The 25,758-nt window shown below is 31.2% G+C and overlaps 1 protein-coding gene across 9 annotated transcripts in view; it reads right to left on the bottom strand.

Annotated features, from left to right (window-relative positions):
* Window positions 1–5,505: 5,505 nt before the first annotated feature.
* The window catches only part of LOC127709457 (uncharacterized), a 378,921-nt gene continuing 358,668 nt past the window's right edge, over window positions 5,506–25,758 (bottom strand). For 4 of the 9 annotated variants that reach the window (XM_052215022.1, XM_052215029.1, XM_052215028.1 and 1 more), the window contains 11 exons: window positions 25,439–25,576; window positions 24,078–24,173; window positions 20,328–20,540; window positions 18,918–19,158; window positions 17,010–17,097; window positions 15,632–15,725; window positions 14,162–14,323; window positions 10,027–10,206; window positions 9,625–9,681; window positions 9,057–9,132; window positions 5,506–6,002 (listed from right to left, as the gene is read on the bottom strand). In XM_052215022.1, coding sequence (XP_052070982.1) covers window positions 5,732–6,002; window positions 9,057–9,132; window positions 9,625–9,681; window positions 10,027–10,206; window positions 14,162–14,323; window positions 15,632–15,725; window positions 17,010–17,097; window positions 18,918–19,158; window positions 20,328–20,540; window positions 24,078–24,173; window positions 25,439–25,576 — 1,616 coding nt within the window. In that variant the 3' untranslated portion in view covers window positions 5,506–5,731. The remainder of the gene's footprint in view (window positions 6,003–9,056; window positions 9,133–9,624; window positions 9,682–10,026; window positions 10,207–14,161; window positions 14,324–15,631; window positions 15,726–17,009; window positions 17,098–18,917; window positions 19,159–20,327; window positions 20,541–24,077; window positions 24,174–25,438; window positions 25,577–25,758) is intronic. The other 5 variants (XM_052215021.1, XM_052215027.1, XM_052215026.1 and 2 more) reach the window with 5 other exon arrangements.

Raw genomic sequence — 25,758 nt, 5'->3', positions numbered from 1 at the left:
CAAGAAATGATATAAGAAGGAAGTTTTTTGTTTTGTAAAGGATATAGAAATGTAGAAAAATTACCTAACAATCTATTTTTATATCAACAATAACTGATGTTACAAAGGTAACTTAATTTATCAAACTAAATGTAAAAGCGAATACAGGGAGTGTGACAAGAGAATGAGCTTTTCGATTGATCTACTTGTCATGTTTACTAGAGAGAATTATTTTCCTTTATCGTTAAAGGTGCATTATCTACGATTTAGAAGTACACTTAAAAAAGGATGTTGTTTGTCATGAAAGAGGATTATTGAAACAATATTTCGATTTTTGTTGTCAGTTTGGTTCAATTTTGTCAAAGTGGCTAATGTATTTTTGACTTGCAAGACAATAATTCAGCCTCGTTTAAATCCGTCTTTCTGCGACCATACATTTGACCCTTTGCGGGAGACGGCTTGTCCATGATCTTAGCATGTTCAGGTATAAAAAAGACAACATTGACAAGTGAAACAAGGATGCCAAAATGAAGAACCATTTCGTTGACTGATTGGCCCTAAAAAAACATTCAAGAACTTTTAATACACTTTTAATAGAAAGGACTTTTTTCATATCTATGGACAATAATTTTGTCTATTGTTGACAAGTGTTTAAAGGGGAATTTGCTACAGACCTAGAAAAATTGCCATTGTACGATAGCACGTTTTTGTGCTTCCATTTTATATTTATCGTTATCTTATATCGGTTATATGCCAATCGGCAGTCTTCGAATTATCTTGTTTTTAATTTAAACAGTAGTTTGATAGATTTAAGAATATCACAATACAAAATAGATTATGTAGATACCATCTTTTCTCCATGTCTATTTCAAATTTTGTAAATTACATCTATTAGTCTAAGATAATTATCACTAGTTATCTAATATCACCTTACACAAATAAATTACAGTAACTATCAAAACAATTCCCGATTGTGTAACATTTTACTTCCCATTTATCCCACAAACATCTTACCAGTTGCTGCACATAATTTCATTTCTTTTTTACTTGTAATTTTACAAATTGGGAAGACACCGATTTATTGATTGATTGACAGATTGCAAAACGTAAAGAGACGTACATTGCATAATGACTAATTAATTGATTGGTTGTTTGAGGCCAAGTGACAAATGCTTAACGCACTTTCTTTACTCAATGAATGTTAAATGCATCTAATCCTACAAATGAATAGTGATAGCGGTAACCATTTCCTAGATTACAAAGCAAAATATCAGGTCTCTAGGATACAAAAGGTAAGAGGGATGGTCTGGACGTACTTAACTTACGTTTTTTCAGGTCTTTGAAACATAATAATTTGTGTTTAAACTATGACTTTTCTGGGAATTTGCAGGATATCTCCGTTTAATTCCCTTTCCAAAAATATCAAGCATCTCCCTTTATTAAAAAGAAGGTGTGTTGAGGCCACTGTATTGGCCCCTGACAAAAAATTATCATCAATCTGCTAAAGAACCTCCTTAAGATGTTCGTAAAATATTAAAGTATGAATCATCAGTATTAATATTTTTGAGTATTGTGTTGCATATTTGCATTAGGTTTTAAACTTTTTGCGTTCGTGCAAAACTGTAAAAATAGCCTCATTTTAGATCGTTTCATTTATATTTAGATATAAGTTAACGCTTTACTCCTAAATACTATTTTGCTTCAAGATGTTTTTAGCAAAGATGAAACTGTTTGTAAAATTAATTTTTGGATAAGGCCTTAGTTCATATCTATTGGACCATAGACTACGTAAAAGATAGCCATCCTAGGTCAAATTTGTCAATTTTGATATGTTTAGGACGTCATTGCCCATTACGAGAACAATGGCATAGCTGCAAATCTACAGCAACAAGTTAGAACATATCAAGGAGGCTATCAAATTCATAATTTTAAAAGGATAAACAGCAGTATGGCTAAAAGATAACTATGAATAAACAAGTAACTGTTACATGTACAGTTCACAAAATACAACAGAGAAAACCATTGATTGAGCAATATTCAATCCTTAAAACACTTGGTTGAACTGAGGTGCATCGAAATGTAACCAGTATCTGCTCCACCAGTGCCATCTGCTGAGTGTTCCTCATAACAGGTTAACATCCGGGGATATTCTTTGAGAAGTCGTGAACAAAGAATGGGTTATTGTAGTATTACTTTGACATAAAAGAAAGATGTCCATAGTCTTCTTATATTTACAGATCTTTGAAATAAAATATAGATTTTTTATCATCATCTTGAATCAAACATTGAAGCTTTAAAAACAAAACATCAGCGGGCATCGTGTAATGATGTGAAAGAAATATGATTCCACCTGCAATCAATAACGGTGAAATTTTCCTAATGTAATTGTCGACTTCGATAATTCCTATTTATGTAAATAAGTCATGAAATGTTTATTGTATATCAATAGTTATAATATAATTCAATAAACAATCGAATAACAAAAGAAACTTTGTTAATAATATTTAGCAGTATGTGAAGTTGTAATAGAGATTGCTTATATAGTCGCATTATAGAAGATGCAAAAATGCACGTAGCTCATTGAGTGACTGTTGACAACTGAATTGGCAAATGAAAAATGAATCATGGAACTTTGGTTGACATCTCATTTGAAATATTAACATTTTAAGTTCATGCCGGAACAATATCCAAGTCGCTGCAGATATAAGTTACTGAAATTTGGCGTATGCCAGGGTTTACCTGTTGCAATAGTAGACAGAGTTGCCGAAGGCGCCTTTTTTTAATTTTCTGAACAGTAGCGATTGTATCTTCTGACAGATGATGACGTGTATGCTTTGTAATGAACACTACTAGACTGAGTATATGTCACACAAAAAAGGTAAGTCGTCATGATCTACATTATTCATTGCTTCTTTTCCTATTGCTCGCAAACAATGTGAAATGTAGGTTAGATCATATAGCATCTTGGAAAATTACTTTAATGAAGTAATAAAAGTCTTTTATATAAATGAATTAAATATTCAAATTTAAAAAAAAAACATTATGTTCTTTAAGTCACGATTATATAATACAAATCATCAAAGCAACAACCGAAAAAAAAAATTAAGGTTCCTTTATCATATACATTTATCTAGCGTGCCTTTTCACTTGTGACTCCACAATGAGCTTCTTCCTCTTTTTTTTTTTTTTTTTTGCTTTATCAACATATTCAATGTCTTTCGTATCTTCGAGGTAATCAAATGAATTTGTTGATGAATTGGAATGAGTAGTTAATGAAATTGAAAGCCGTCTGTAAACACAAAAAATAGCTAAATAATGCTAAAACCCATATAATGTCAATGTTACTTGTGGACCACGATCCTGGTGTATATAATCATTACTTACTTCTAAATGAGGTCATGAAGTTTCATTAATTTCTTTGTATTGCGTAGGAATCATAAGTCCAGATCTGATCATCGTTTTCAGCGTACAATCTAGCATAATGTTACTGTCCCTAAATTTTCAATTAAACAAGTTTGCGCATTTTATTTTTATTTAACTGTTTGTTACAAGTATACGAATAATATACGGCTATTAACAATGGAAAAACCCTGGAATTGTTTACAAGTTGATAAATTGGTAAATCATTCCCGTGCTCGTAAAAACATTTAGAATTATAATTAATTCTCTTATCCAGAGCTCTGATTCTTTTCCCGGCTTTAGATATAATGTAGGTACTATTAGGTTTGATCAGCTCTTCAACAAAACATTTTTTTCATGGACATCAGTGAATGAACATTGAAAGGGGTTCCAAAGGAATCTCCACTCCTGACAACAAATTTTGTTTTTTAGTATATTTTTTTCAGATTTTTGACTGCCTTGTTGTCTGTTAAAAAAAGTCCTCTGATTATTAATAATTCCCTCGTTAGTAAACGTCTTTGAATTATTTATTGGTTTCCATGTGATCTTTTTGGGGTTCCGGTTTACTATAGGGACAAAAGCGTATTTGTCAAAAGCGTCGGCTACGTATGCAGAAAGTCTATGGGTTTAAGAAACATTTTGTAGATAAGGAGTATTAACAGCTCCATTCTGAAAGAGTATCTGATCCTTATTTTTCATGTTTTGATTAGAGTCTGGCAAAGTCGACATGATTCCTTGCAGTTTTAAAGTTTTGTTTTCCTTGATAGATTTAGCTGTATTAGGTATTACGACGGTTTACATGTAGCTAACATACTTCGTAGAGAGTGTCTTTGAAAACGTAATCAAAACAAGTAATATGGTCTTGCCATTTGGATTATTGTAAGTTTGACTCTTGTACAAACGCACTCTGGAAGTCATCAATGCTGAAATAATGAAACTGTTAAAGCAATAACACACGGAGTAATGGATTCTAGGTGGATTGAACCCTCTAAAAAGATAAGAAGATGTGATGTAATGATCCCAAATGAGACATCTCTACACCTGAAAATAAATGACGTAAAAGTCAGTAACTAGATGACACCGTACGGCCTTCAAGAATGAACAATACTGCATAGCAAGGTATAAAAGGCCCCGAAATGACAAATGTAAATCAATTCAAACGAGAAACTTACCAACAGCTTGATTTATGTAAAAAAAAACAAGAAACGAAGAACACAGCAACAAAGGACAACCACTGAATTACAGGCTTCTTACTTTGGTCAGGCACAAGTCATACAAAATGTGACGGGGCTAACATGCTTTAGAGTGCCAGTAGCAGTATGTACCCAGTTGTTTTTAAGTAAACTTTAATTATACCAATTTCCGAACGCACGACATGTATTTCTTGAATAAACTTTATCAAGTTAGATCCAAACCAAAAGTTAAGAAATCCAATACTTAATCAATTGACCAAATTCTATAAAGTTTGTTTTGGGCTTTGCACAAGATTGTGTCTTCTTGTATTGTTTATGGCATAGCTGTATAAAATCTTATGTAAATTGTGGTTAGTGATATTATACTGCAGGACGACAACCGTTCTAAACGTCCACAACTATACTTGCTTTGTGGATTTTACATTTAGTTCTACAATTTTTATACAAAACAGGGTTGTCATCCCAAATTTACAAAAACCTCATCAAGAGATTTATCTTTCTATACTTTTGAAATTCTGTATACAACTGCTTTCCAAGTGCCTGTTTTGCTAGCTATAAAGCCATGTTTACCCCACCATTTTCTTCGGAAAATGCCTGTACCAAGACAGAAAGATGATAGTTGTTTTCTATTCGATCTATTTGTTGATAAAGTCTAACGTTTAATTTTGTCAGTTTTTATGGAGAAAGATTATGTTTTTTTTCAATTTAAGTTGGAGTTTAGTATTTTTGTTAATATTTTTTTTTCTTAAAGACAAAAATACACAAACTTAAGTTAGTGTTCGGTTAAAAAATGATTTGATGTAGATGACGAGTGTTACACAACTTGAAATTATTCAAAGTACATACTGTTAATTATAAAACATCTTTATATCAAGTTCGATTTAAAGATTGTAGATGAAATGCTACATATTGATACATATTTTGAAATTCAATATCCATTTTTTTTTTTATTTTATTGAAACGTTTTTTTCACAATAACATATATTGTATGACGCATTGACTGTGTTGGTTTCATCATTCTCCTGATAAATATGTCTGTTATATATTAAACATTTGTTGTTTAAACACTAAACAAGTTGATATTTAGCGTTAGTGCTTTCTTATTGTCCGTGCTATTTAAGTCTAAATATTTTGTTTTTTCGGACTAATTTTGTTATTGTTTATATGTTTTCCGTCTCCATTGATTGTTCAACCAATTCAAAATAATCATTATTCGAACTTGAATTTCTAAAGTCTATTTCAGTAATTGTAGCATAGTTATTATCAGCGTTCTCGTTTCCATTGTTAGACACATCACAACTGTGTGGAATACTATCAACATTCAGGTTCTGTTGACCTCTGTTATTCATTTCGTCGTAATGGTGCTCACTTGATTGGCCTTGGTTTTGGTTGTGACCTATTGCCGTTGCATAGAGACTACCAGTTGTCAATCTAAAATTATGAAATGCAATTCTTAAGAAACATGTAGTCAAACATGTGCTAGAAGATGAACATCAATTTCAAAAGTTCGTTTATTCAACATGAATATAATGCCTACTGCTAACATAAGTAATTTTTAACGTAAGAGGAAAAAGACGAATTGTTTTCGACAGGTTCAAATTTCTATTTTTGGTGGCAATATCGAGCTTGACCTCAATTTTATCACTAGTTACAAGGTATTAGAATATGAAAAGCATTGGTTGAACAGTTCAAAATCTAATGAACGGAAACGACATTTTCCAATCAATAAAGGACCAAAACTTATGAACGGCAAAGTAAAAATTGTTAATATCAACTATGATCTTCATTTTGTATCAACAAATCAAAATTTGAAAAGCATTGGTTGAAAAGTTCGTTAGCTAATTAAAACGCATAGTATATGACCGCCCAACCGTTCAAAAACCCACCGTTACGCCCGAATATATGCAAGCCTATCATCCGTTCAATCCCAAATAAATGACCGTATTTTCAACGAAAACTCTGTTTGAGAAAGACTACACTTTTGGCTTTGTGGACATACTAAAAATCAAAATATTCTTTTGTTGAAGAAGATTGTTTCGGGCATATTAAGACGTCATTCTTTTGATATTAACTGGTTTTATTTATAAGTAATTCACAACTTTTGAAGTGAACCGGCTTCTTTGGCCTCAAAAATAAATCAAAGGGTAAACAAGTACGATTCTTTTCGAAATATTAGACTAAAGCGATATCAGAATGAGTTGAAATTCATGCATTATAATTTTGATTTTGATTGAAACGAATTAAATCTACAGAAGTAAACAAAAATGGAAATAATTAATAAGTCAAAGAAAAACAAGAAAAACTAATAATGTTATTACCCATTCTTTTCTTTAGGTAAACAGAAAGCTTTATAGCACCATTTGTACATGTTTATGACCAATGTCTCCAATAACTATAATTATAACTCTCAATTCGTCAAAATTCGGCAATGTTATTTCAGATCTTAACTTGCTGAATATATTTGCTACTCATAGATTATTAATACAAATTATAGTTTTCTTGAATATTGTCAACAGCGCATAAAAACACATAAAAAAAATCATTTAAGGTCGATACTCATATAAAGGATTTTATTGACAAATTCGGTCATGTCGACTTATTTCTTTAATCTTTGTTTACTGGTAATTTTTATAGAGTGCATGGTCTCTATCTTTAACTAGTATTAAGTTGATAGGTGATTCCTACGACATGTAACACTACTGTATATATAGTAGGGTTATACTCGTCAAACCATGGAAGCACTACATTGACAGGAATTCCAACAAAACTACTTCAAACACTTAAAGTGAGATGCCGTAAAATCGTTAAGAATCTGTTTCTTAAGCTGACATATCATATCGATGTATGCTTTTAGGAACCTCCATCATTGATCGTAATAACGGAATAAAACCGAAATAACCGGATGTATATATTATTGTCAAGAAAATGAAATTTTACGACAAGAAACTTCTGCGACTGGTTAAACAAAATATCTTTAGATTAAAAATTACGCGCATGTCATCATTTGGTCATGAAGATTTCAGTTTTACTTAAAATCAATATTAATTGTAGGTTTTTTTATTTTTCGTGAAAGAGCCGCTGGCTACATGCATTTATCCTATAATCATTCTTTTTACAATGCATACATAGGTGTACATGCCGATAACACGAAACGATATACGTAAAACTATATAGTCTCCTGGTATTCTTCATCTATTGCGAGTGAAATGTTAAATTCAAATTACTGCTGACTTTTCAGTTCAATTTTGGGTCCGCGTCGTGTTCCGCGTTTCAATCATGTCGATCATTGAAAACCAAATTCAACTATTTGAGAAGAAAAAAAATATACATAGAAGCGCAAATGTTAAATTGCAGAATAAAACAATATTTGTATGAAAATATTATACTCACTTGTTATCACTACGAAACAGGAAGAAAGCACGGACAAACAAATTTGACATTTTTTATAACGAATATTGCATGTATATGATACAGGCATGGCTCGATTGGATTTTATTTTTAATTATAAGGAAAACAAATAAGTTGTTATCTGCAACTATCATTGACTTTGACAAATATTCTATTACGTGTTTACTGATGGTCAAGTGCAAATATTTTCAACGTAATTTGCTTAACATAATTTGTAAGTTGTTTCAGTATCGTTAAACATTTACACACACACACTTAAATTAAAAATGGTGTTCCAATGATAAAATAAAAAAATGTTATAATTTGAAGATGGTTAAATAACCCAGTTTGGCATTTAAGATAATAACTATCATTTAACATGCTATATAATGAAACCGGAATATAAAAAGTGTTGTATGTTATCGGTCGTAAAAACTCTACATGTTATATAAATGTCATCACATGTGGGTATCAACCTCTTAAAAACTTAATTAGTAAGCACTTTTACATTTTCTACTTTTTCTGCAAACACTTTATTACTTCATATAATTTCTATTATCGGAGAATTACCATTTAAAAAGTTTCAATGATTAAAATATATTAAATAAAAATAAATAATAAGTTAATCTTGCTTCTAAATGCAGTTTACTTTCAAATGTCATTCTTTTTAATATTGACCGATATTTCATATCTTTTTAGCTTTTGACTTCATTAATTTAAAGGAAACAGGTGTCGTCATTCCTGTGGCGATCCACAAATAATCACGGGAGTTTCTGTGTTTATTAACATTGAAACGTAGATAAAACATTCGATATCAAATCACGTGATATGATAAGCCTCATTTAACTGATGAAGCAATGGCATCATCACATGTACAGATACACCACAAAGGGGTTATCACCTACTTAACAAACTGATTCGGATTTTTTTAGTTCCTAAAGAATCAGTGGGGATGGGAATGTGCTTATTTTCGTTGGAGTTCTTGTCCATATAGTACTTTCATGGTCAAACAAATTGAATCTAACATGTTATATTTACTTTCGCTACATATTTTTCGATAGATACAAAAATAATGTGGCAGAAGGAGCTGATAAATACCTTTTACAGACAATTACAACTGCTATTACAACACACAATAACATTACCAATCCAACAGCCAATCCAATAATTAATCCTGGATATGAAAAATAAATTTTAGATGTTATTCTTTCGTTGAGTGAAGAACGAACACATCAGTAATTTCTGGCGTGTTAAATATATGTTGAAGCAATTCTGTAATACTATCTATTATGTTTGTCTTTCAAAATTCTTCAAAAAGAGACTTCATCGAATTTTTATACCCTGCTTTATTTTTGCTGTAAGTGGTAAGTGGTATAAACAATTTGATCTTCTTAATTTTTTGTTTGATTCGTTTGTCCTACTTTTGGTAAGTAACAAAAAAAAAACCGTTTGTTTGTTCAATTAGAGTTTGAGACTAATCCCGTTGTATCTTTGACTTATTTTCATAACACAAATTTGGCTTTCTTTTCAGTTACATTCTGCATCAATGAGATTTCATTTTCAAGAAGTGTGAAAATTGAACTTTTATTATCCATTGAATGAGGCTAAATATATTCATTCATTAAATTTCTGATGTAAACAAAACTGAAATATGAATAAGTATTACCTGCATTTGCCATGTTTTCGGACATCTGTCCAGATTCTGTGGTATTTGGTACAAACCCTGGAACCAATATTCTATTATTTACATAGTTACAGTTGAACAAGACAAAACAATGAACAAATGGCAAATAAGAGACTTAAATACTCATCGCATAACTTTACTTCAGAATCTTGAGTATGTCATATACATATAATGCAATTGTAAAATAGTCAAGTTATTTTTATTTCTATTTTCTTTTGGTAAACAGAAGATAATCCAATTTGAACCAAGTCTAATGATCCATTGAAAAGTTAGGTATACGTCTGATTATTACTTTCAGGATAAATTAGGTATTTTGATTCGATCGTCGTTAATGATGAAACGAGAGTAAAGCTTTTTAAGAAAAATATACATATTATAACTTGCCTTCTTCAGCATTCCCACGATAACAGCTATCTGAGGAGTTTGATCCTTTTTCGCTAGATATCGTTCCATGTGGGCATGGATAGCAAAAGTCCTGTCCACTCATGTGTTGATAGTAATGTCTTTCACATGGAGCACAACTAGAAGCACTTGTAACATAATACTGACCTGATGGACAGTTATCTAAAGAAAAACAACAAACAAAAAATTTACATAAAATGAAACACTTTATACTATTCTTATAATTCGTATATATGTAAAGCTGAGCAGTGATCAGACATTAGTTTTTCTTAAGTCTTATTTTATGCACAACATAACATAATATATCAAGACAGTAAAACAGCACAAACAAAAAATAGAAATGGAATATGCAAGCATCAAAATTAACTAAACACAAGAATTTGTATGAAAACATCAGCTGTGTAATATTAAGTTCATTGTATTTTCACAAATATGTTCAATAGAAACTTTTAGGAGTAATCAATGAATATTAATCCTTGCCTTTATCTAATAAAGAACCAAACTAGGAAGACCTAACATTAACCAATGACCATGAAAACTAGGTCAAGTTGAGATTAAACTGCAAGACAGAAATGTAAACCTTATAATGATTCTATACACCAAATATACATGTAGTTGATTAATTGCTTATTACATCTAAAAAACAGACCAACTTACAAACAATAATATTGTCTTATGAATCATGAAATACAGTGAACTTCAGATGTAAACTGCCGGTCGGAAATGTTTATCTTACAGTCATTCTATACAACAAATATGGCTTATCTATTACTTATGCTATCCTAGAAAAAGACCAAGCCACATACTTATCATTGACCTATGAAACATGAAAATAAGGCCAGGATCAGATGAAACCGGCTAGACGGATAATAACACCTTGCAATCATTTTATATACCAAAGATAGTTGATCTATTGCTTAAAGTTTCTGAGATACGAACTTGATCACAAAAACTTAACCTTGATCATTTATCCTTAAATGTGGTCGAGGTCTGACAGACATTCACGCCTTGCATTATTTCTTGTATATAACCACTATAACAAGTGAGAAATTCAAATGATAAAAATCTACACAGTTTTTGTGCATATGCTGAACCATGAACATAACATATGACAGACGGTAATGTCTTTACCTAAGACATTTTTATGCAAGGTATGACAGATTCAGGTCGTCTGTCCTCTTTCATATAACGCTTTATGCAATTAGCATATGACGCACCATATGGACATCAATATGTCAAGAATTCGTCAACTTTAGTCGGAGGCGAGCCCAGAAAACGTAATTATAACGACAGGCAAAAAGCATATACAAATGTTATAGCACGCAAATTAAATCCCATTTATGTTGAGCACAGATCAATAAGATCAATGCGAAGAAGGCATCCTTAAAACAAATATATTTATTGAAGTTATCGGTCACATGACGTTGTAACGGTCAAGTGATTGTTTACTATAAACACGTGTTTGTGTTTATACTTAGCATATGGTTTGTGTTTATGTTAAATATGATTGGATGGCATATACCCGCAATGCAGCTTTTACGGGTATTTGCAGCTCGTGAGATTCGTGAAAAGCATGATTAAGTATTACTTAAGGGGTTTGTTTGAGAAATTAAAGTTATTCGAAGTTTGCCTATAGTTAACGTAGCAGCAGTTCGTTATTATGTTTATCCACCCACCCACCCAATGTATAATGTTGATCAGTCTTTTGTTGCTATGTTGTGTTTTGCATTCTGTTGTTTGTCTTTTTGGTTTTTTTTTTTTTTTTTTGTCATCGAGTTGTCAGTTTATTTTCGACTTATGAGTTTGAATTCTCTTATGTATATTCACTTCTATTTTACCAGCTGAATGCAATGCAATAGATCATATATCTGAAATTGGTATCATAACATCATTCTATTGATAAAATTGAGAATGGACATGGGGAACGTGTCAAAGAGACAACAACCCGACCAAAGAGAGGAAAAAAACAGCCGAAGGCCACCAATGGGTCTTTAACACAGCAAGAAAATCCCGCACCCGTAAGCGGGCTTCATAATGATATTATAATATTATTCTTATTTACCGAAGGAGAGTGTTTTGCGCCTTTAACATGTTTAATTGGATTTTTTCACTTCTTTTTTTGAGAGATGACAATTTAACGCAACTTAATAGATAGAGGAAGATGTGGTAGCATACATAACATGACATATAGTCGGTTATCAAAAATGCACGTTCACAAATTGTTGTACAGCTTTATAACTGTAAGAATATTTTTATTTTATACTGGCTATAAGTGCATACACGGAGGTACATGTTAGAAAAGCGCGAAATACAGCAAGGATTTACAATATAAAACAGGTGCACTTGCCAACTTTTGAAAGACAAAATTGTACAATTACAGGTCACTGGACGACCATCAACATTGAGCAAACCCAAACCCATATCTATGATATTTAAGGCTGCACCTGACAAAACGTGAGATATTTCAAACATGTCAAAGGTAAAAACAGTTATGGCTTGTTTATAAGAAATTGCCAAATTTCAATTAATAAGTAAACCATATTCGAAATGACATAAATATCAATTAGTAACTAGACATCAATACCGGTTAAAATAGATACACATAATTGAGTATGATAAATGTTACAAACGATACAGACAATATTCAAATATCTGACAGCAATGTTAAAATGATAACCTTCAAGAATGACAAAAAATAAAAGGGACAAACAAATTAATCATAATCTACAAGTACATGTACAGCCGAACTTTCATAACCGAATCTCTTTATCTCTGAAAAATTTTGATGAAGGCTTTCAACAATTTGTTATATCATTATTCCTGACTGAATAATTTTTAGTTATACATAGATTTCGTTCGTTTATATACGGGATACGGGCATTGCAAACGATATTCGTAACAGAAACAATGTAAAAACACAAAAATGTGACCAACGAAATATCGTAAACAAAATGAAAATTTACAATTTTTCAGGAAAAGGAAAATTTCCATTTTGTCAATTTAAGTATATAGTTTTCCGTAAGAAATTAAAATAACGAAATTAAAATAGACACTTATTGCTGTTCATACAAAGCTTTTTTTGAAAGTCTTTTACCAGGGTCAAAGTTCTGCAGCATAATTAGAGATAATTTAAAGCAAATATATATTATAATGAACGTTACGGTAACATTTCTGTTAGACTAAATAAGAAAATGTTTACAGAGTTCATTTATAGAGTTTGCAATAAACTCAGATTGATAAAAATACAAAATCAATTCTGCAAGTAAACAGGTGCACCTAGTTTCAAAGAGAGCATGTTAATAAAATGTATAACCGGATCATGTATAATTATTGCCAAAGAGAAAATGTATAGCTTTTCTCATCTCATCACAGTTCCAGTAAGTATATCTTATGTAAGTATTTATTATTAATAGTGTATAAAAACTTAAAAAAATAAATCTGCAGACATTACCAAACAAAAGTCTAGACAAGTTCAATTTTCATTACATTCGTTATGACACGTGTCTTACATCCACAACGAAAATAAGAATCGAACGCACACTCTTCAAAGTCAACATTATACACTTATAAAGCGAATTTAGCTACCAATAAATCAAATTCGGATCAATATCTGCAGGCAAAACAAATAAAGGCAACAGTAGTATACCGCTTTCGAAACTCATAAATCGATAGAGATAAACCAAATCCGGGTAACAAACTAAAACTAAGGGAAACGCATCAAATATAAGACAAAACGTGTAATGACAGAAGGGCTGATACATGTATGTATAATACTTTATGTCCCTGCTATTTAGCGGCCAAAAAAAAATGAAACATGCAAATCATAGTATGTACAGTAAAAGGTCATATTGAATATGTTTATTAATCGAACAATCGTAAATTAATATTTAACTTTAAAAATTAAGGACGGTGTAAATATAACATGTATAAACGTACTATAATTTTTTCTCCTGTTCTCTTCCTTCAATTATGACTTAGTAAGTCCAATCATAGTTTATGTCACCATCTGTATTTTATTGCTCCTGGCAGTCCATGTCTAAACAATTGCGATTGTTTAAAAAAAAAAAAAACGGGTTTTGAAAGTAAATTTAATATTTTATAATTGCAAAAAACTAACCTATACAATCAGTTGATGGATCTGACCCAAAGTTGAGTGTTGTTCTAGGTGATTCACACGATTCACACACTGTTCGTCCAACATTTGTTTGGTACGATCCAATGGAACAAAACTCACACGTCATTGTTGTGTCATTTCTATATGTTCCTTTTCCACACTCAACTACAAAAAGAATATCATAAATATTCTGATACAACAGTACTATTATACATAAGACTGCTGTGGTCGTCCTGGTAGATTTTTTATTCCCCGTAAATTCCACAATTAACAAGTGACATCTTGGTGCATTCTTATAACTACTCGCGCCAACACGTTACATTTCAGGTTTTGCTTGTCGCTCTAGTACAAAGCAGGGTTTAATTCATATTTCATTAATATGCTCTTATACTGACCATGCATATAAATTGTCATTAAATGTTAAACCTCTGCACATTCATCGATCATTGTACATGTTTTTTTTGTTTGTTTGGTGAACAACTGTTTATAAAAGGTTCTCTAATTATTTGGCAATTTGACCCTTTTTGGACCCATTGTTTAAAACAATATAATCAACGTCTGTTTGCTGATCATCTTAGTAGATGATTAGCTAAGTTTGAATTACCTTAAACAGCACTCTGGATATCTCAAAATGTACTAACAGATTTTAGAGAAATTGACAAATTCATAGTGTATGATGTAGAAATCAGGAATGTGAAAGGCACTATAAGGGAATTTTGTTTATCAAAATCTATGCATTAGATAATCATTAGAGAAACAGACTCCTACATAGCTACACACGGATTGTTAGACTTATCCAATCTCGAAAGTTAATTATCGAATATTAAAGAGGCCCGGATTTTAAAATTCGATAATTTAATTATCTCGATTTGATAAATCCGATAATCCATTTGTAAGAATGTTCGAATCTATATATATATATGTGTGTGTGTGTGTCAAATTAGTACTGCTTTATGTGAAACTTTGGATGACACATCTTAAATCAAATCTCTACCTCTCACTTATCTACATTTTGTCCAATTGAAATTGAAATTAAACCGAGAAGTTGAATTGACCAGTACAAAAATTGTGATCACCTGTGTGAGTTTACTGTGATAAAATAAAGTATCTTGTATCTTTTCATTCTTGTGAAGCATATATTCGCTATCGATATTCAAGAAAACGGCAAATAATATTTTTCCGTGAGAAGAATTACAAATGAATTGAATTCCTCTTTTAAAATATGCATATTTCATTTAAGATCTCAAACGATTCTTTAGACTTTTTTAGACGGACAAAACTCTTCCAAGCAATATATTTTACTCGAACAATTGGCAATGGTTTATTTTGCTTTGAGTTGCATCCCAAAGTAAATATCCAAACTGCAAATTTTCAATTTTCATGTCTATTATTACAAAGCCTTTTTTGTAAGGAACATGTTCAATAAGGGGTTTACCAGCGCGGTTGCATTGTTTACAGCCTTTTGAAACTTACCACATTGTTCCCTAACAAACATGTAGCCAGTAGGACAGGATGAACTTACATCTATGGTAACTGAATCCCCTTCAAGCTGTGCACCTGCGACATTCTGAAATAAACAATGTGACGATGATCATTGAATACAGTCTTTATCGGTACTAATATTGATTGTCTTCTTAATTATTTAAAATATAACTTAATATGCTTTGCTATACAGTTATGAACACGTACAGTATGATCCTACATCCTGTTAATACTTATATTTTCGCATGTCACAAGATCATGCTTTTCTCAGACTTTTAATGGCGTTTTAACATCATGTACTGATTAATATATAGTTTGATTTGGATGTATCTGAACTAGCTTTAGGTAACTGAGAGAACTTTAACATCAATACTTCGTGTTTTTTTTTATCTTTTCGTTACTTTGTTTAGCTTCTTGTCGGAATAATTAGTCAAGCACTTATCAAACAAAGGCAGCGGAAGATACCAAAGGGAGAATCAAAACACTAGTCGAAAAGAGACCGACTAAAGCATGGCAAAAAACGAAAATTACGAAAACTCGAACCCACCCAAAAACCGAGGGTAATATGATGTGTTCAGGAAGGGTAAGCCTCCAACTTATTTTTTGTTAAATGAAAGGATATTTCAATTGAGCATGAGTGTAAATCTCGGAAAAATTCCCAAGTTCTGATATAATTGAAAAGTTTCATTGAAGGTTCTTGAATGTAGATTTTTATGAGTCTTTTAATAATACACATATGATTGACACCACTGACAATATTTCTGAAAGCCATATTTTACTGTAGAAAGAATGGTAGTAAGAACTTTTAGAGAGAAATATGTTCAATCAAACATCTTGACAAGATGGCAAATGATCTTTCTTTTATAATATAAAGATTTGGAGTATTACTAAGAGGACGAATTCCTTGAATGGCAAAGTTACCTCCTTAATAGTGTGAATTGTCTAAGAACCAAATGAAAATCATTGAAAATGGACCTTTCAAACATGAACATCATTTCCGCTATGTGTAGTTTAACTGGTCATGTAGTTTTAGAAAAACAAAATGAAAATGTGATTCTACATAGTGTAACAAATGAAACTGTAGTTCACTAATCAACCTTATAGCTTAATCAGGATCACATGTACATGTAGGGGTGTTCCAATCGTTTCATCTTTCGTTTTAAAACATCTTCTTTTGTGGACTTAGAGGAAAACATTTATGCAACTTTGAAATCAGAGGAAAAAGATTGTCTCTGGTTGCAATATTTTATTCCAAAAGAAACCAAATGCAGTACGTTTGAAGAGAAACTTTCATGTGTAATACCTGCATGATCAACATCAAAAATTTAAATTTTTGCCGTTTTATCAAATATAGATAAATTACACTAACATTAAAATTTAGTCCATTTTCCTGTAGTATGAAAATCAATATAGCTTCTCTTGCTTTGTATGTTTTTCCATTTCTATCTATGTTTGCTCTGCGAAAAAAATGAAAGTTGTCATAAAATTATATCATATTTTCAAAAAGTTTTGTTTCGGGTAAACAATATTCAATAATACATCTGATCGAGATAGCGTAGTATAAATTTTTATCAATATGTCCTTATCAATAAAGAAAAAGGATAACAAGGATTACAAATATTTGGACAGTAACACATACCACACAACCCAACAACTCAAACTTTCTCAGGAAGATATACGTACAAACAATATTCGGTTCCATAGATAAGAAATATGTATAGTGGCAAAATGGAGAAAAAAGATGAGAATCATCGCTTTCGTCCTATTTTCAAAAAGCAAAAATAAATCTTATATTTTCCGAATAGGTACATACATTCTAAATAACACACTGGTTTTCTTTATATAACATAACACAGTTAAGTAGCTGCATATATCATGTATATATAGAATTGAGAATGGAAACGGATAATATGTCAGAGAGACACCAGCCCGACAAAAGAGCACATATATATAGTAGTGGATTCCAGCTGGATACTTAAAATGTTTTTTGTATTGTAATTTGATCTAACTTTATATATTATATATATATATGACACACACACACACACACACATGTTAGATTATAACCTAACATTTAAACCAGTAAAAGAGGGGCGAAAGATACCAGAGGGACAGTCAAACTCATAGATTGAAAATAAACTGACAACGCCATGGCTAAAAAATAAAAAGACAAACAGACAAATAATAGTACACAAGACACAACATGGAAAACTATAGACTTAGCAACACGAACCCCACCAAAAACTGGGAGTGATCTCAGGTGCTTCGGAAGGGTAAGCAGATCCTGCTCCACATGTGGCACCAGTCGTGTTGCTTATGTTATTACAAATCCGGTAAATAGTCTAATTCGGTAGGTCCCATTCGTGAAAAGGGAAGGGTATAAGTAACGTTTTAAATAATTATCTTAAATGTTAAATTCACTGCTCAATATAGCTTTCCGAAACTGAAAACTCTTTTTATCATGTAAAATCTACTTTCTTTAATATGCCTGCGTCGTTGTGATACCTTAAAATTTGTAGCAGTCAACAAAATCATTTTGAGTAATTGTAAAGTATGAAACTGGCTTATTGATATTTCATCTTTTTACCTAATTATATAAAAAGGGCTGTGGATAAATTCAAATCATGAATAAGTCATGCAACATATAGGTTTAGTGTACAAGAGGCAAGTTTAGATCAATCCTGTCAGTCAGTTAACTGAACATAATTCTTTTTTTTTTTTTTATCTTTTTCTATATACAAAAAAAAAAACGGTTTCCAATAATAGTAGAAATAACTGAGAATATGAAAATCACAAGTTTTTAAAATGAGACCTTATAAGATAAACAGTATAAAACAGGCACACAAATCTTTAAATTTCACATTAAACACAGTCGAAATATTACTTACAATGATTTAAAAGGAACTTAAACATGTAGCATTGTTTAAAGAATCAAAAAAATAAAGTCAAGCTTGACGAAAACAGTGAAACAAAGGTTTTTGAAATAGATGACGTAATTCTTGTATAACACTGGTTAATCATTATATCAGGAATTTAGTAGCAACAAATATCTTTACATCTTTCCTTATTCTTCCACAGATTCAATGATGCGTTTTTGGATGCTTGCTATACATGTAGATATCTTATTTCGAACAGGATATCACATCCTAATTTACAAACCTATCCTTAAAGGCTATCAAGCTAACAGTGGGATATTAAAATATTGTCTTAATGAGTTATACATGTTATAATAGTAAATTAAAAGATTTTTTTTTACAATAATACAGATTTTACTTACGATAGTTGAGGTAATGTAAAAGTAACGTCTATATATGTAGAGGTCCCCCGACAAACAGCATTCCACTTACACTGACTACCGCACCAATTCATTCCTGCCGTCAGTGGCCATAGGTTCGGAAGATCAGTCTTAAGTTTCACCTCCAAACCTGTCTTGATATTTGATGGAAATGTTGGAACACAGTTGGGCACAGTTTTGTAAACGAGGCTTACTGATAAAGCTATGGTCAGATTGTCTTGACCTACAGGAAATAAACTAACATGTAGAAGAAAATATTTATTAACTTAATTTGAGAATGTAATTCAACAGCACTGCACAGTGAAGCTCCTCTAACAATCCAATAATATCACCATAATGTAACAGACTTAAATTTAAACCTTGAAACAAAATTAGGTTCTAAATCTCTTCATTCCCAAGTAATTGACACCACAGCAAACTACATTAACCATAAACAACCAATTTGCACAAGAAAATTAATTGTGTACACAGAGATATACATGACTGAGCGACCTACGTACATACACAAACAGTTGTACACACCATCAACACCTGAAACAGTTACGTGTAAGTGTCGTTTCTACAGCTTTAGAAAAAAGTAAAATAACAAAAATACCAAACTCGAAGAAAAATTTAAAATGGAAAGTCCTTTATCAAATGGCAAAATCAAAAACTCAAACACATCAAACAAATGGAAAACAACTGTCATGTTCCTGGCTTGATACAGGCATTTCTTTATGTAGAAAATGGTGGATTAAACTTGGGAAACATGTTTGTGAGCAGGCAGAATTATAAAACACATTGTTTAAACTTAAATCCAAAAAATGATTACGATAACGGTCAGTTCCAACTGGTCAAGTAAAATACGACATCAGATGACGGCCACTATTTCATTAGAAAACTTTCACATCGTTTCCATCGGACATATTTTCAATCTAGATACTTCACGGATAAAAGGGGTCAAACATTATTTCAAATCAGTCGAGTAGTTTCATAGAAATTTTTCGTAAAAGTTAACGGACGACGATAGACAAGTGATGAGAATAGCTCACACTGGCTCGTTTTCATCCATTTAAAAATGGATAAAAAATCATTTCAATTTATTGATGAAAGGTTCACAAAATCCAATTAGCAAATAGAAATTTACAAATTACAAGTATGACAAAAATGGATAAATTCCACAAGCGAACACTTTAAAACATATATTCAAGCCAGGAAATATTGAACAGACATCATCACGGTTTGCCAAAAGGTCATTGCATGACACAGAAGGATAATGTGGCAAAGTCTTTTTTTAAATTGCCCAAATGGTTTTGAGGGGGGGGGCAAAATACCAGTAACAACATAGATTCTTATAAACGATGTCAGCATGTATTTAAGTTTTGCTATGCGTAATAAAAGATTGAAACCTACTTTTTATTAACTGTAAGAAACCTCCGCACGTAGGCAAAATAAATTTCTTCCTTGGATGATCAAAATTATAGACACCCAACGCTCCACATCTGTATTTTAGCTTGTGTTTTATAGATATCGCTTTTCCAGATGGACAATTTAATTCACAAATATGTTTACTGTTAGGACAATAACCAATATTTGCATCAGTTTCTGGTCTAGGACAATCAGCATCTGTAAAGATACATAATAACTTTGTAAATATATAATAATTTGTATTTATAACAATCCGATATTTTTCTATAACAATTTCAGAAATTGAATACAAGTATGCTTTATTTCGAATAAAATTTGGTCAAAATTGGTCTAGGTTGTATCAGAAGAGAATGCACATATTTTATTTTCAAGTTAAACTAAACAAAAGACACCACATGAGGATGTTGAATTGAGCAACTGGTGACGGTGAGTTAATTATTTATGACACTGTTCTGGTTTTGTGAAATGACGACCAAAAGCATTAGCATGCAGACAAATTTTATTTAAACACATGAAAACACAAACACAATTACTTAATCCTGAAGTCAACAGTTAAGGTTACAGAATATGAAGAGTAAAACACATCATCTTGAAGTAGTTATCCATCCATTTACCATATATCATAGTCGATATCAAAGTTTAAAGGCTTGGGTTTGGTCATAAGAAGTCAATTTGAATTACTGTGCATAATCTGTAGTTGCATATTATACACCTACGTGCCATTATATCAACATTTACAAAAAAGTTCGGTTAATTTCCATGGATGTTTTAAAGTCATATAAAACGAGTTTCTGTTGAAAACAATAATAATGTAAGGGTACGGTTTTTATGAAAATTATGAAAATATTGTTGGAGAAATTATTGAAACAATACATGCATCATTGTTGAAGGCTGTACGATGACCTATAATTGTTAATTTCTGTGTTATTTGGTCTCTTGTGAAGCGTTGTCGCATTGGCAATCATACCACATCTTCCTATTTTTATATATATACTAAACTTAGTACTCTGTGTTCGGTTTTTATGAAATTCACGAACCCGTAACGTATATTCTACAAACACTATTTCATGTATTGATTGTTTTGCATAACATTTGCCTGCTGAACAACTTTATGATTTTGTGCCGAAGTGTACCGATTGGGACAAATAAACAATGAACACAGAATAAGTGAGCACGTGAAAAATAAATGGGATTTTTTTTATATTGTCCATACGTTACAATTACTAGAAGCTAATTTAACTTTGTCATCGCAGTTGTTAAATGGTTTGGTGTATCAAAACTTTCTTTCAGAAACGACTGATAACATCTTCTTTTCACAATTGTTTTTTTTAACATTTATTGGGGTTTTCCTTTCGAACTAGAGCTGAGTGATTGCCAAATTTCTGACGAAAGATGTCAGGAGTTAAGGTCACTGCATAAGGAAAAGCTGACTTGATAGACGTGAAGACAATAATTCAATAGCGGAAAAATTTTGAAACATTTGATAAAATGAATAACTTTTTAGAGAAAGATTATGTACAAGTGTTTTATAATAAAACTTAGCCATGAAAGTATATAAAACACATTAAAATGTTGTCTTAAATCTGAAGTATTATATGACAATTGATCGTAAAAGTGTCTGTAACTGCTGATTGTACCAATATAAAAAAAAATAGCTTAACGTTTTTATTCATCCTATTACAAGTAATGAATGACATGTTTGTACTAAATGCGCGGAAATCACTATGTGATCCGTTTAAACGCATCGAACCTTTAAACAAACTTATAAGTAAAGATTATCTTACCAATTTTGTAATTAGATCTTCGAATATAGTTTACATTGGCACATATATCGTTTTTTTTTTTCATCAACAAATGTAAACATATCTAAATTTGTATTCTTGTTAAACGTTTTTTTGGGATGTTTGAATACACATCCACGTTCATTTTCTATATAGAGATTACTCTATCTATATATAACATTATACTTATTTATTAAAAGGTTAACTCCTAACTATCCTACTGCTTGTCGATACTTTTATTTCGGCATTTCACAAGTCATGTCTTCTTTGACTGTCCATGACGTTAAAACACTTAATCCCTGGGATGAGTTTTAGTTGATTTTAGTCACTGATGCATGATTTTTTATCATAAATTGTTTTTTGCTTTTAACCAGCTTTCAGTAACTGCGAGTACTCTCAAATCTTACTTTTGTATTAATTTGACCTGTTGATATAATTTATAATGCATTTTTGTTAGTTACTGTTTACTTATTTATATATCTCGTCTCACTATTTTTAATATTTTCCACCTTTAATAAGTGTTTGGTATGACGATAATTTTTCACTTCTGTTCTGGTACTATAAACAACAAAATTATTTATTTTGTAATATGTATTTCCGTACTCCATTGTTTACCTTACTTCCAAATTATTTGTATTTACCTGTGTACGTTATTTTCCTTGGCGGTGTTTTGTCCAAGGTTATGGTTGTCTTTCTGATATTGTTTGACATCTAACCCCCTTGTTTAATTAATTTTGTATTTACATTGTGTCATAGATCAAATTGATTCGTTCAGTGTATGTTCACTTGTTTTTGTTAATGGCTTTTGAGTTAAGCCATTTCAGTTGATATTTCATAGTATGTCTTTCTATGGTATGATGTTACACTATTGCTTTAGGTTAGGGTGAAGGTTGATGCCTATTAAAACGTTTAAACCCGCTGTATTTGTTTGCACCTGTTCTAAGTCAGGAACCTGTTGTTCAGTGGTTGTCGTTTGTTGATGTGGTTCATAAGTGTTTCTCATTTCCCGTTTTTTATATAGATTAGACAGATGGTTTTCCTGTTTGAATGGGTTTACACTAGTCATTTTAGGGGCCCTTTATAGCTTGCTATTCGGTGTGAGCCAAGGTTCCGTTTTGAAGGCCGTACTTTGACCTATAATGATTTACTCATGTTACTTTTACAAATTGTGACTTGGATGGAGAGTTGTTTCATTAGCACTCATACCACATCTTCTTATATCCATTGTACAAAAACATATGGGGTATCCATCCATGACACAAGTTTACTCTTTGTTACTTTTGATGTATAATATAAAATTAAATTAATGATGACCATATTGTTTAGTGGGTTGGGACAAACATATCCTTTGTGGCACTTAATTCCTATCTGAAGCAAATGATTTGTCGTTACTCGGTCACAATTTAATTTTTTTAATGTTTAAAAAAACTGAATGCCCACAACACTAGTAAATGAATTTAAGTTTGTTTCGATTTTAATAGGATATGAGAATCCGGAATAACGAATTATTCGGTCATTTTAGCTTTTCCACTTATCCAGTGCGGTAAACTTAGTTCTGCCAAAACAGTTCGTTTGCAGTCAATTCAGTACTGTTCAGTAGTACTTCTGACAATTCAGTATGATGTTGATATCTACAGATGAATAGCAGCTACTAAACAATCTGATCATAGACTGAAGAGATCTTCATTGACTGCAGCAAGCGACATGTTTGAACATTACTGAATTTACTAGCGTGGTTAAGTCTGAAAATTTACTGAAAACTAAAAAAGACGTTATAATTTATTGTTCAGTCTTTTAAGAGCTGTTCAGGTAAATGACCGTTTCAGGTCAAAAATGGTTTACTAGTGAAAGGGATGTTAACAGCCCAAAGGTTGTATAAACCTACGTTGAAGCTTAAAAATGGATATGATACTAATTGTACAAAAATAACTTGTATAATTATCTTTTTACTCACATTTTACATAAACTTTAAATCTACATATACCATAATTAAGAGCTATATCATAACCAATGAATACTTCATTGCTGCTACCATATGTATATAGTTCATCTGAAAAATGAGATTACAATAAAATTTCAAAAGGATTACAAAAAGACAGCAAACTGGGTTGTAGTTATACTCATTAATGTCATTATTAAAACAGACAAGAGGCATAACTTCTGAAAGTCAGACCAATCCTGACATAAATTTTGTCATAGGACACAGTATATTAAAATTTCAAGTATTAGTTTTAAACAAAGTGCTCTAAATTTATCGCAAGGAATCGAAATAATCAAGAACCATAACTCATGAACAGTAATATTGAAGATTGTCGATATCAGATGTGACCTCCACTTTTACATGTTTAAATCGGTATCAACATATACACATTCGAAATGTATTGGTTAATCGCCTCTCAAATTATTTCACGGAAAAGACATAGTAAAATTTATGGTACTAATTTCACTGCACAAGATGCGCTTTGCGACTATTTATGTATCTTCGGTGATGCTTGAGTCTAACACATTTAAAATCGAAAACCTAGTACAAAAAGCTGAAAAAATTAAAAAGGATCAGAGGTTAAGTAAAAGCCGGACAATAACGCAGAGCTATACATGTAGATATAAACCTTAATTTAAATTATTTCCAAAAGTTTATAAAAGCAAATTTCAATCCAACAATTATCTTTTTACTGTGCAAGTACATTATAACTGACCACTGGGTTGTTATAAACCTCAGGAACTTGCAGCTCAACAATAGAGGTGTCCACCCCTGTAGTAATAACATAACCGATAACAATTTTACTATACCAGATGCGAAATGCGACAATTGATGTATCGTTAATAATTGATGTTCCAAGCCATAATATTTGAAAATCCAAAACTTATTATAAACGTTGAAGAGCAGATACAACCTATCATTTTACCTTGTATACTATTACTAACAGATCATTTTCATCCACAGAAAATGTTATATTTGACATTCTAATTTAAGATAGTTTCAAACTTTATATTGACAGAAATATTGAAAAGATTCTTGATGTATATTGTTTTCACTATTTTCAAACGAAAGGTCTGGTATCATTTTGTCAAATATTGTCATCATCATTTTGGACATACCTGAATATTGTAGACAATTTGAAAACAGAATATAAATATACTTATTTTCTTGAATTTTAACAGAATACCAACATTCCCCGAAATTCTATTACTGAATGTCAATGAACTTTCATCCCCATTCTCATATTCATAAATAAAAAACACCAACTATACAGCTACGTATTGATTATTTCAATGACGATCATCAGTAAGAGTTTTATCTGAATATAAACTTACCATCATGAACTGATGTATTCACATATTTGACATCTTCAATCTTGATGTAATTATTTTTCAGACCTGTAAATGCTGTAAGACGTTCAGTACCAAGCTTTATTTGATCGTCAGGACAGCTTATTTTTGGCTTTGTTCTATCTGTAAATATTTTAAGATGCTATTGTCAATATAGAACTACATGTATTATGATTTTGTTAACTTTAGATTTTTTCAAATATATATATAGATATTGTGTAATGAATTTTGTTCGCAGATTAATGTTGTATTAGACTAAAAAATAATATGAACTCATCAAATATATTAAACTTTAAATTTTGCAC

Source organism: Mytilus californianus, unplaced genomic scaffold, assembly GCF_021869535.1.
Source record: "Mytilus californianus isolate M0D057914Y unplaced genomic scaffold, xbMytCali1.0.p SCAF_7, whole genome shotgun sequence".
Classification (NCBI taxonomy): domain Eukaryota; kingdom Metazoa; phylum Mollusca; class Bivalvia; order Mytilida; family Mytilidae; genus Mytilus; species Mytilus californianus.
The sequence above is the reverse complement of the archived record's forward strand: the minus strand, read 5'-3'. Positions and strand labels throughout refer to the sequence as shown.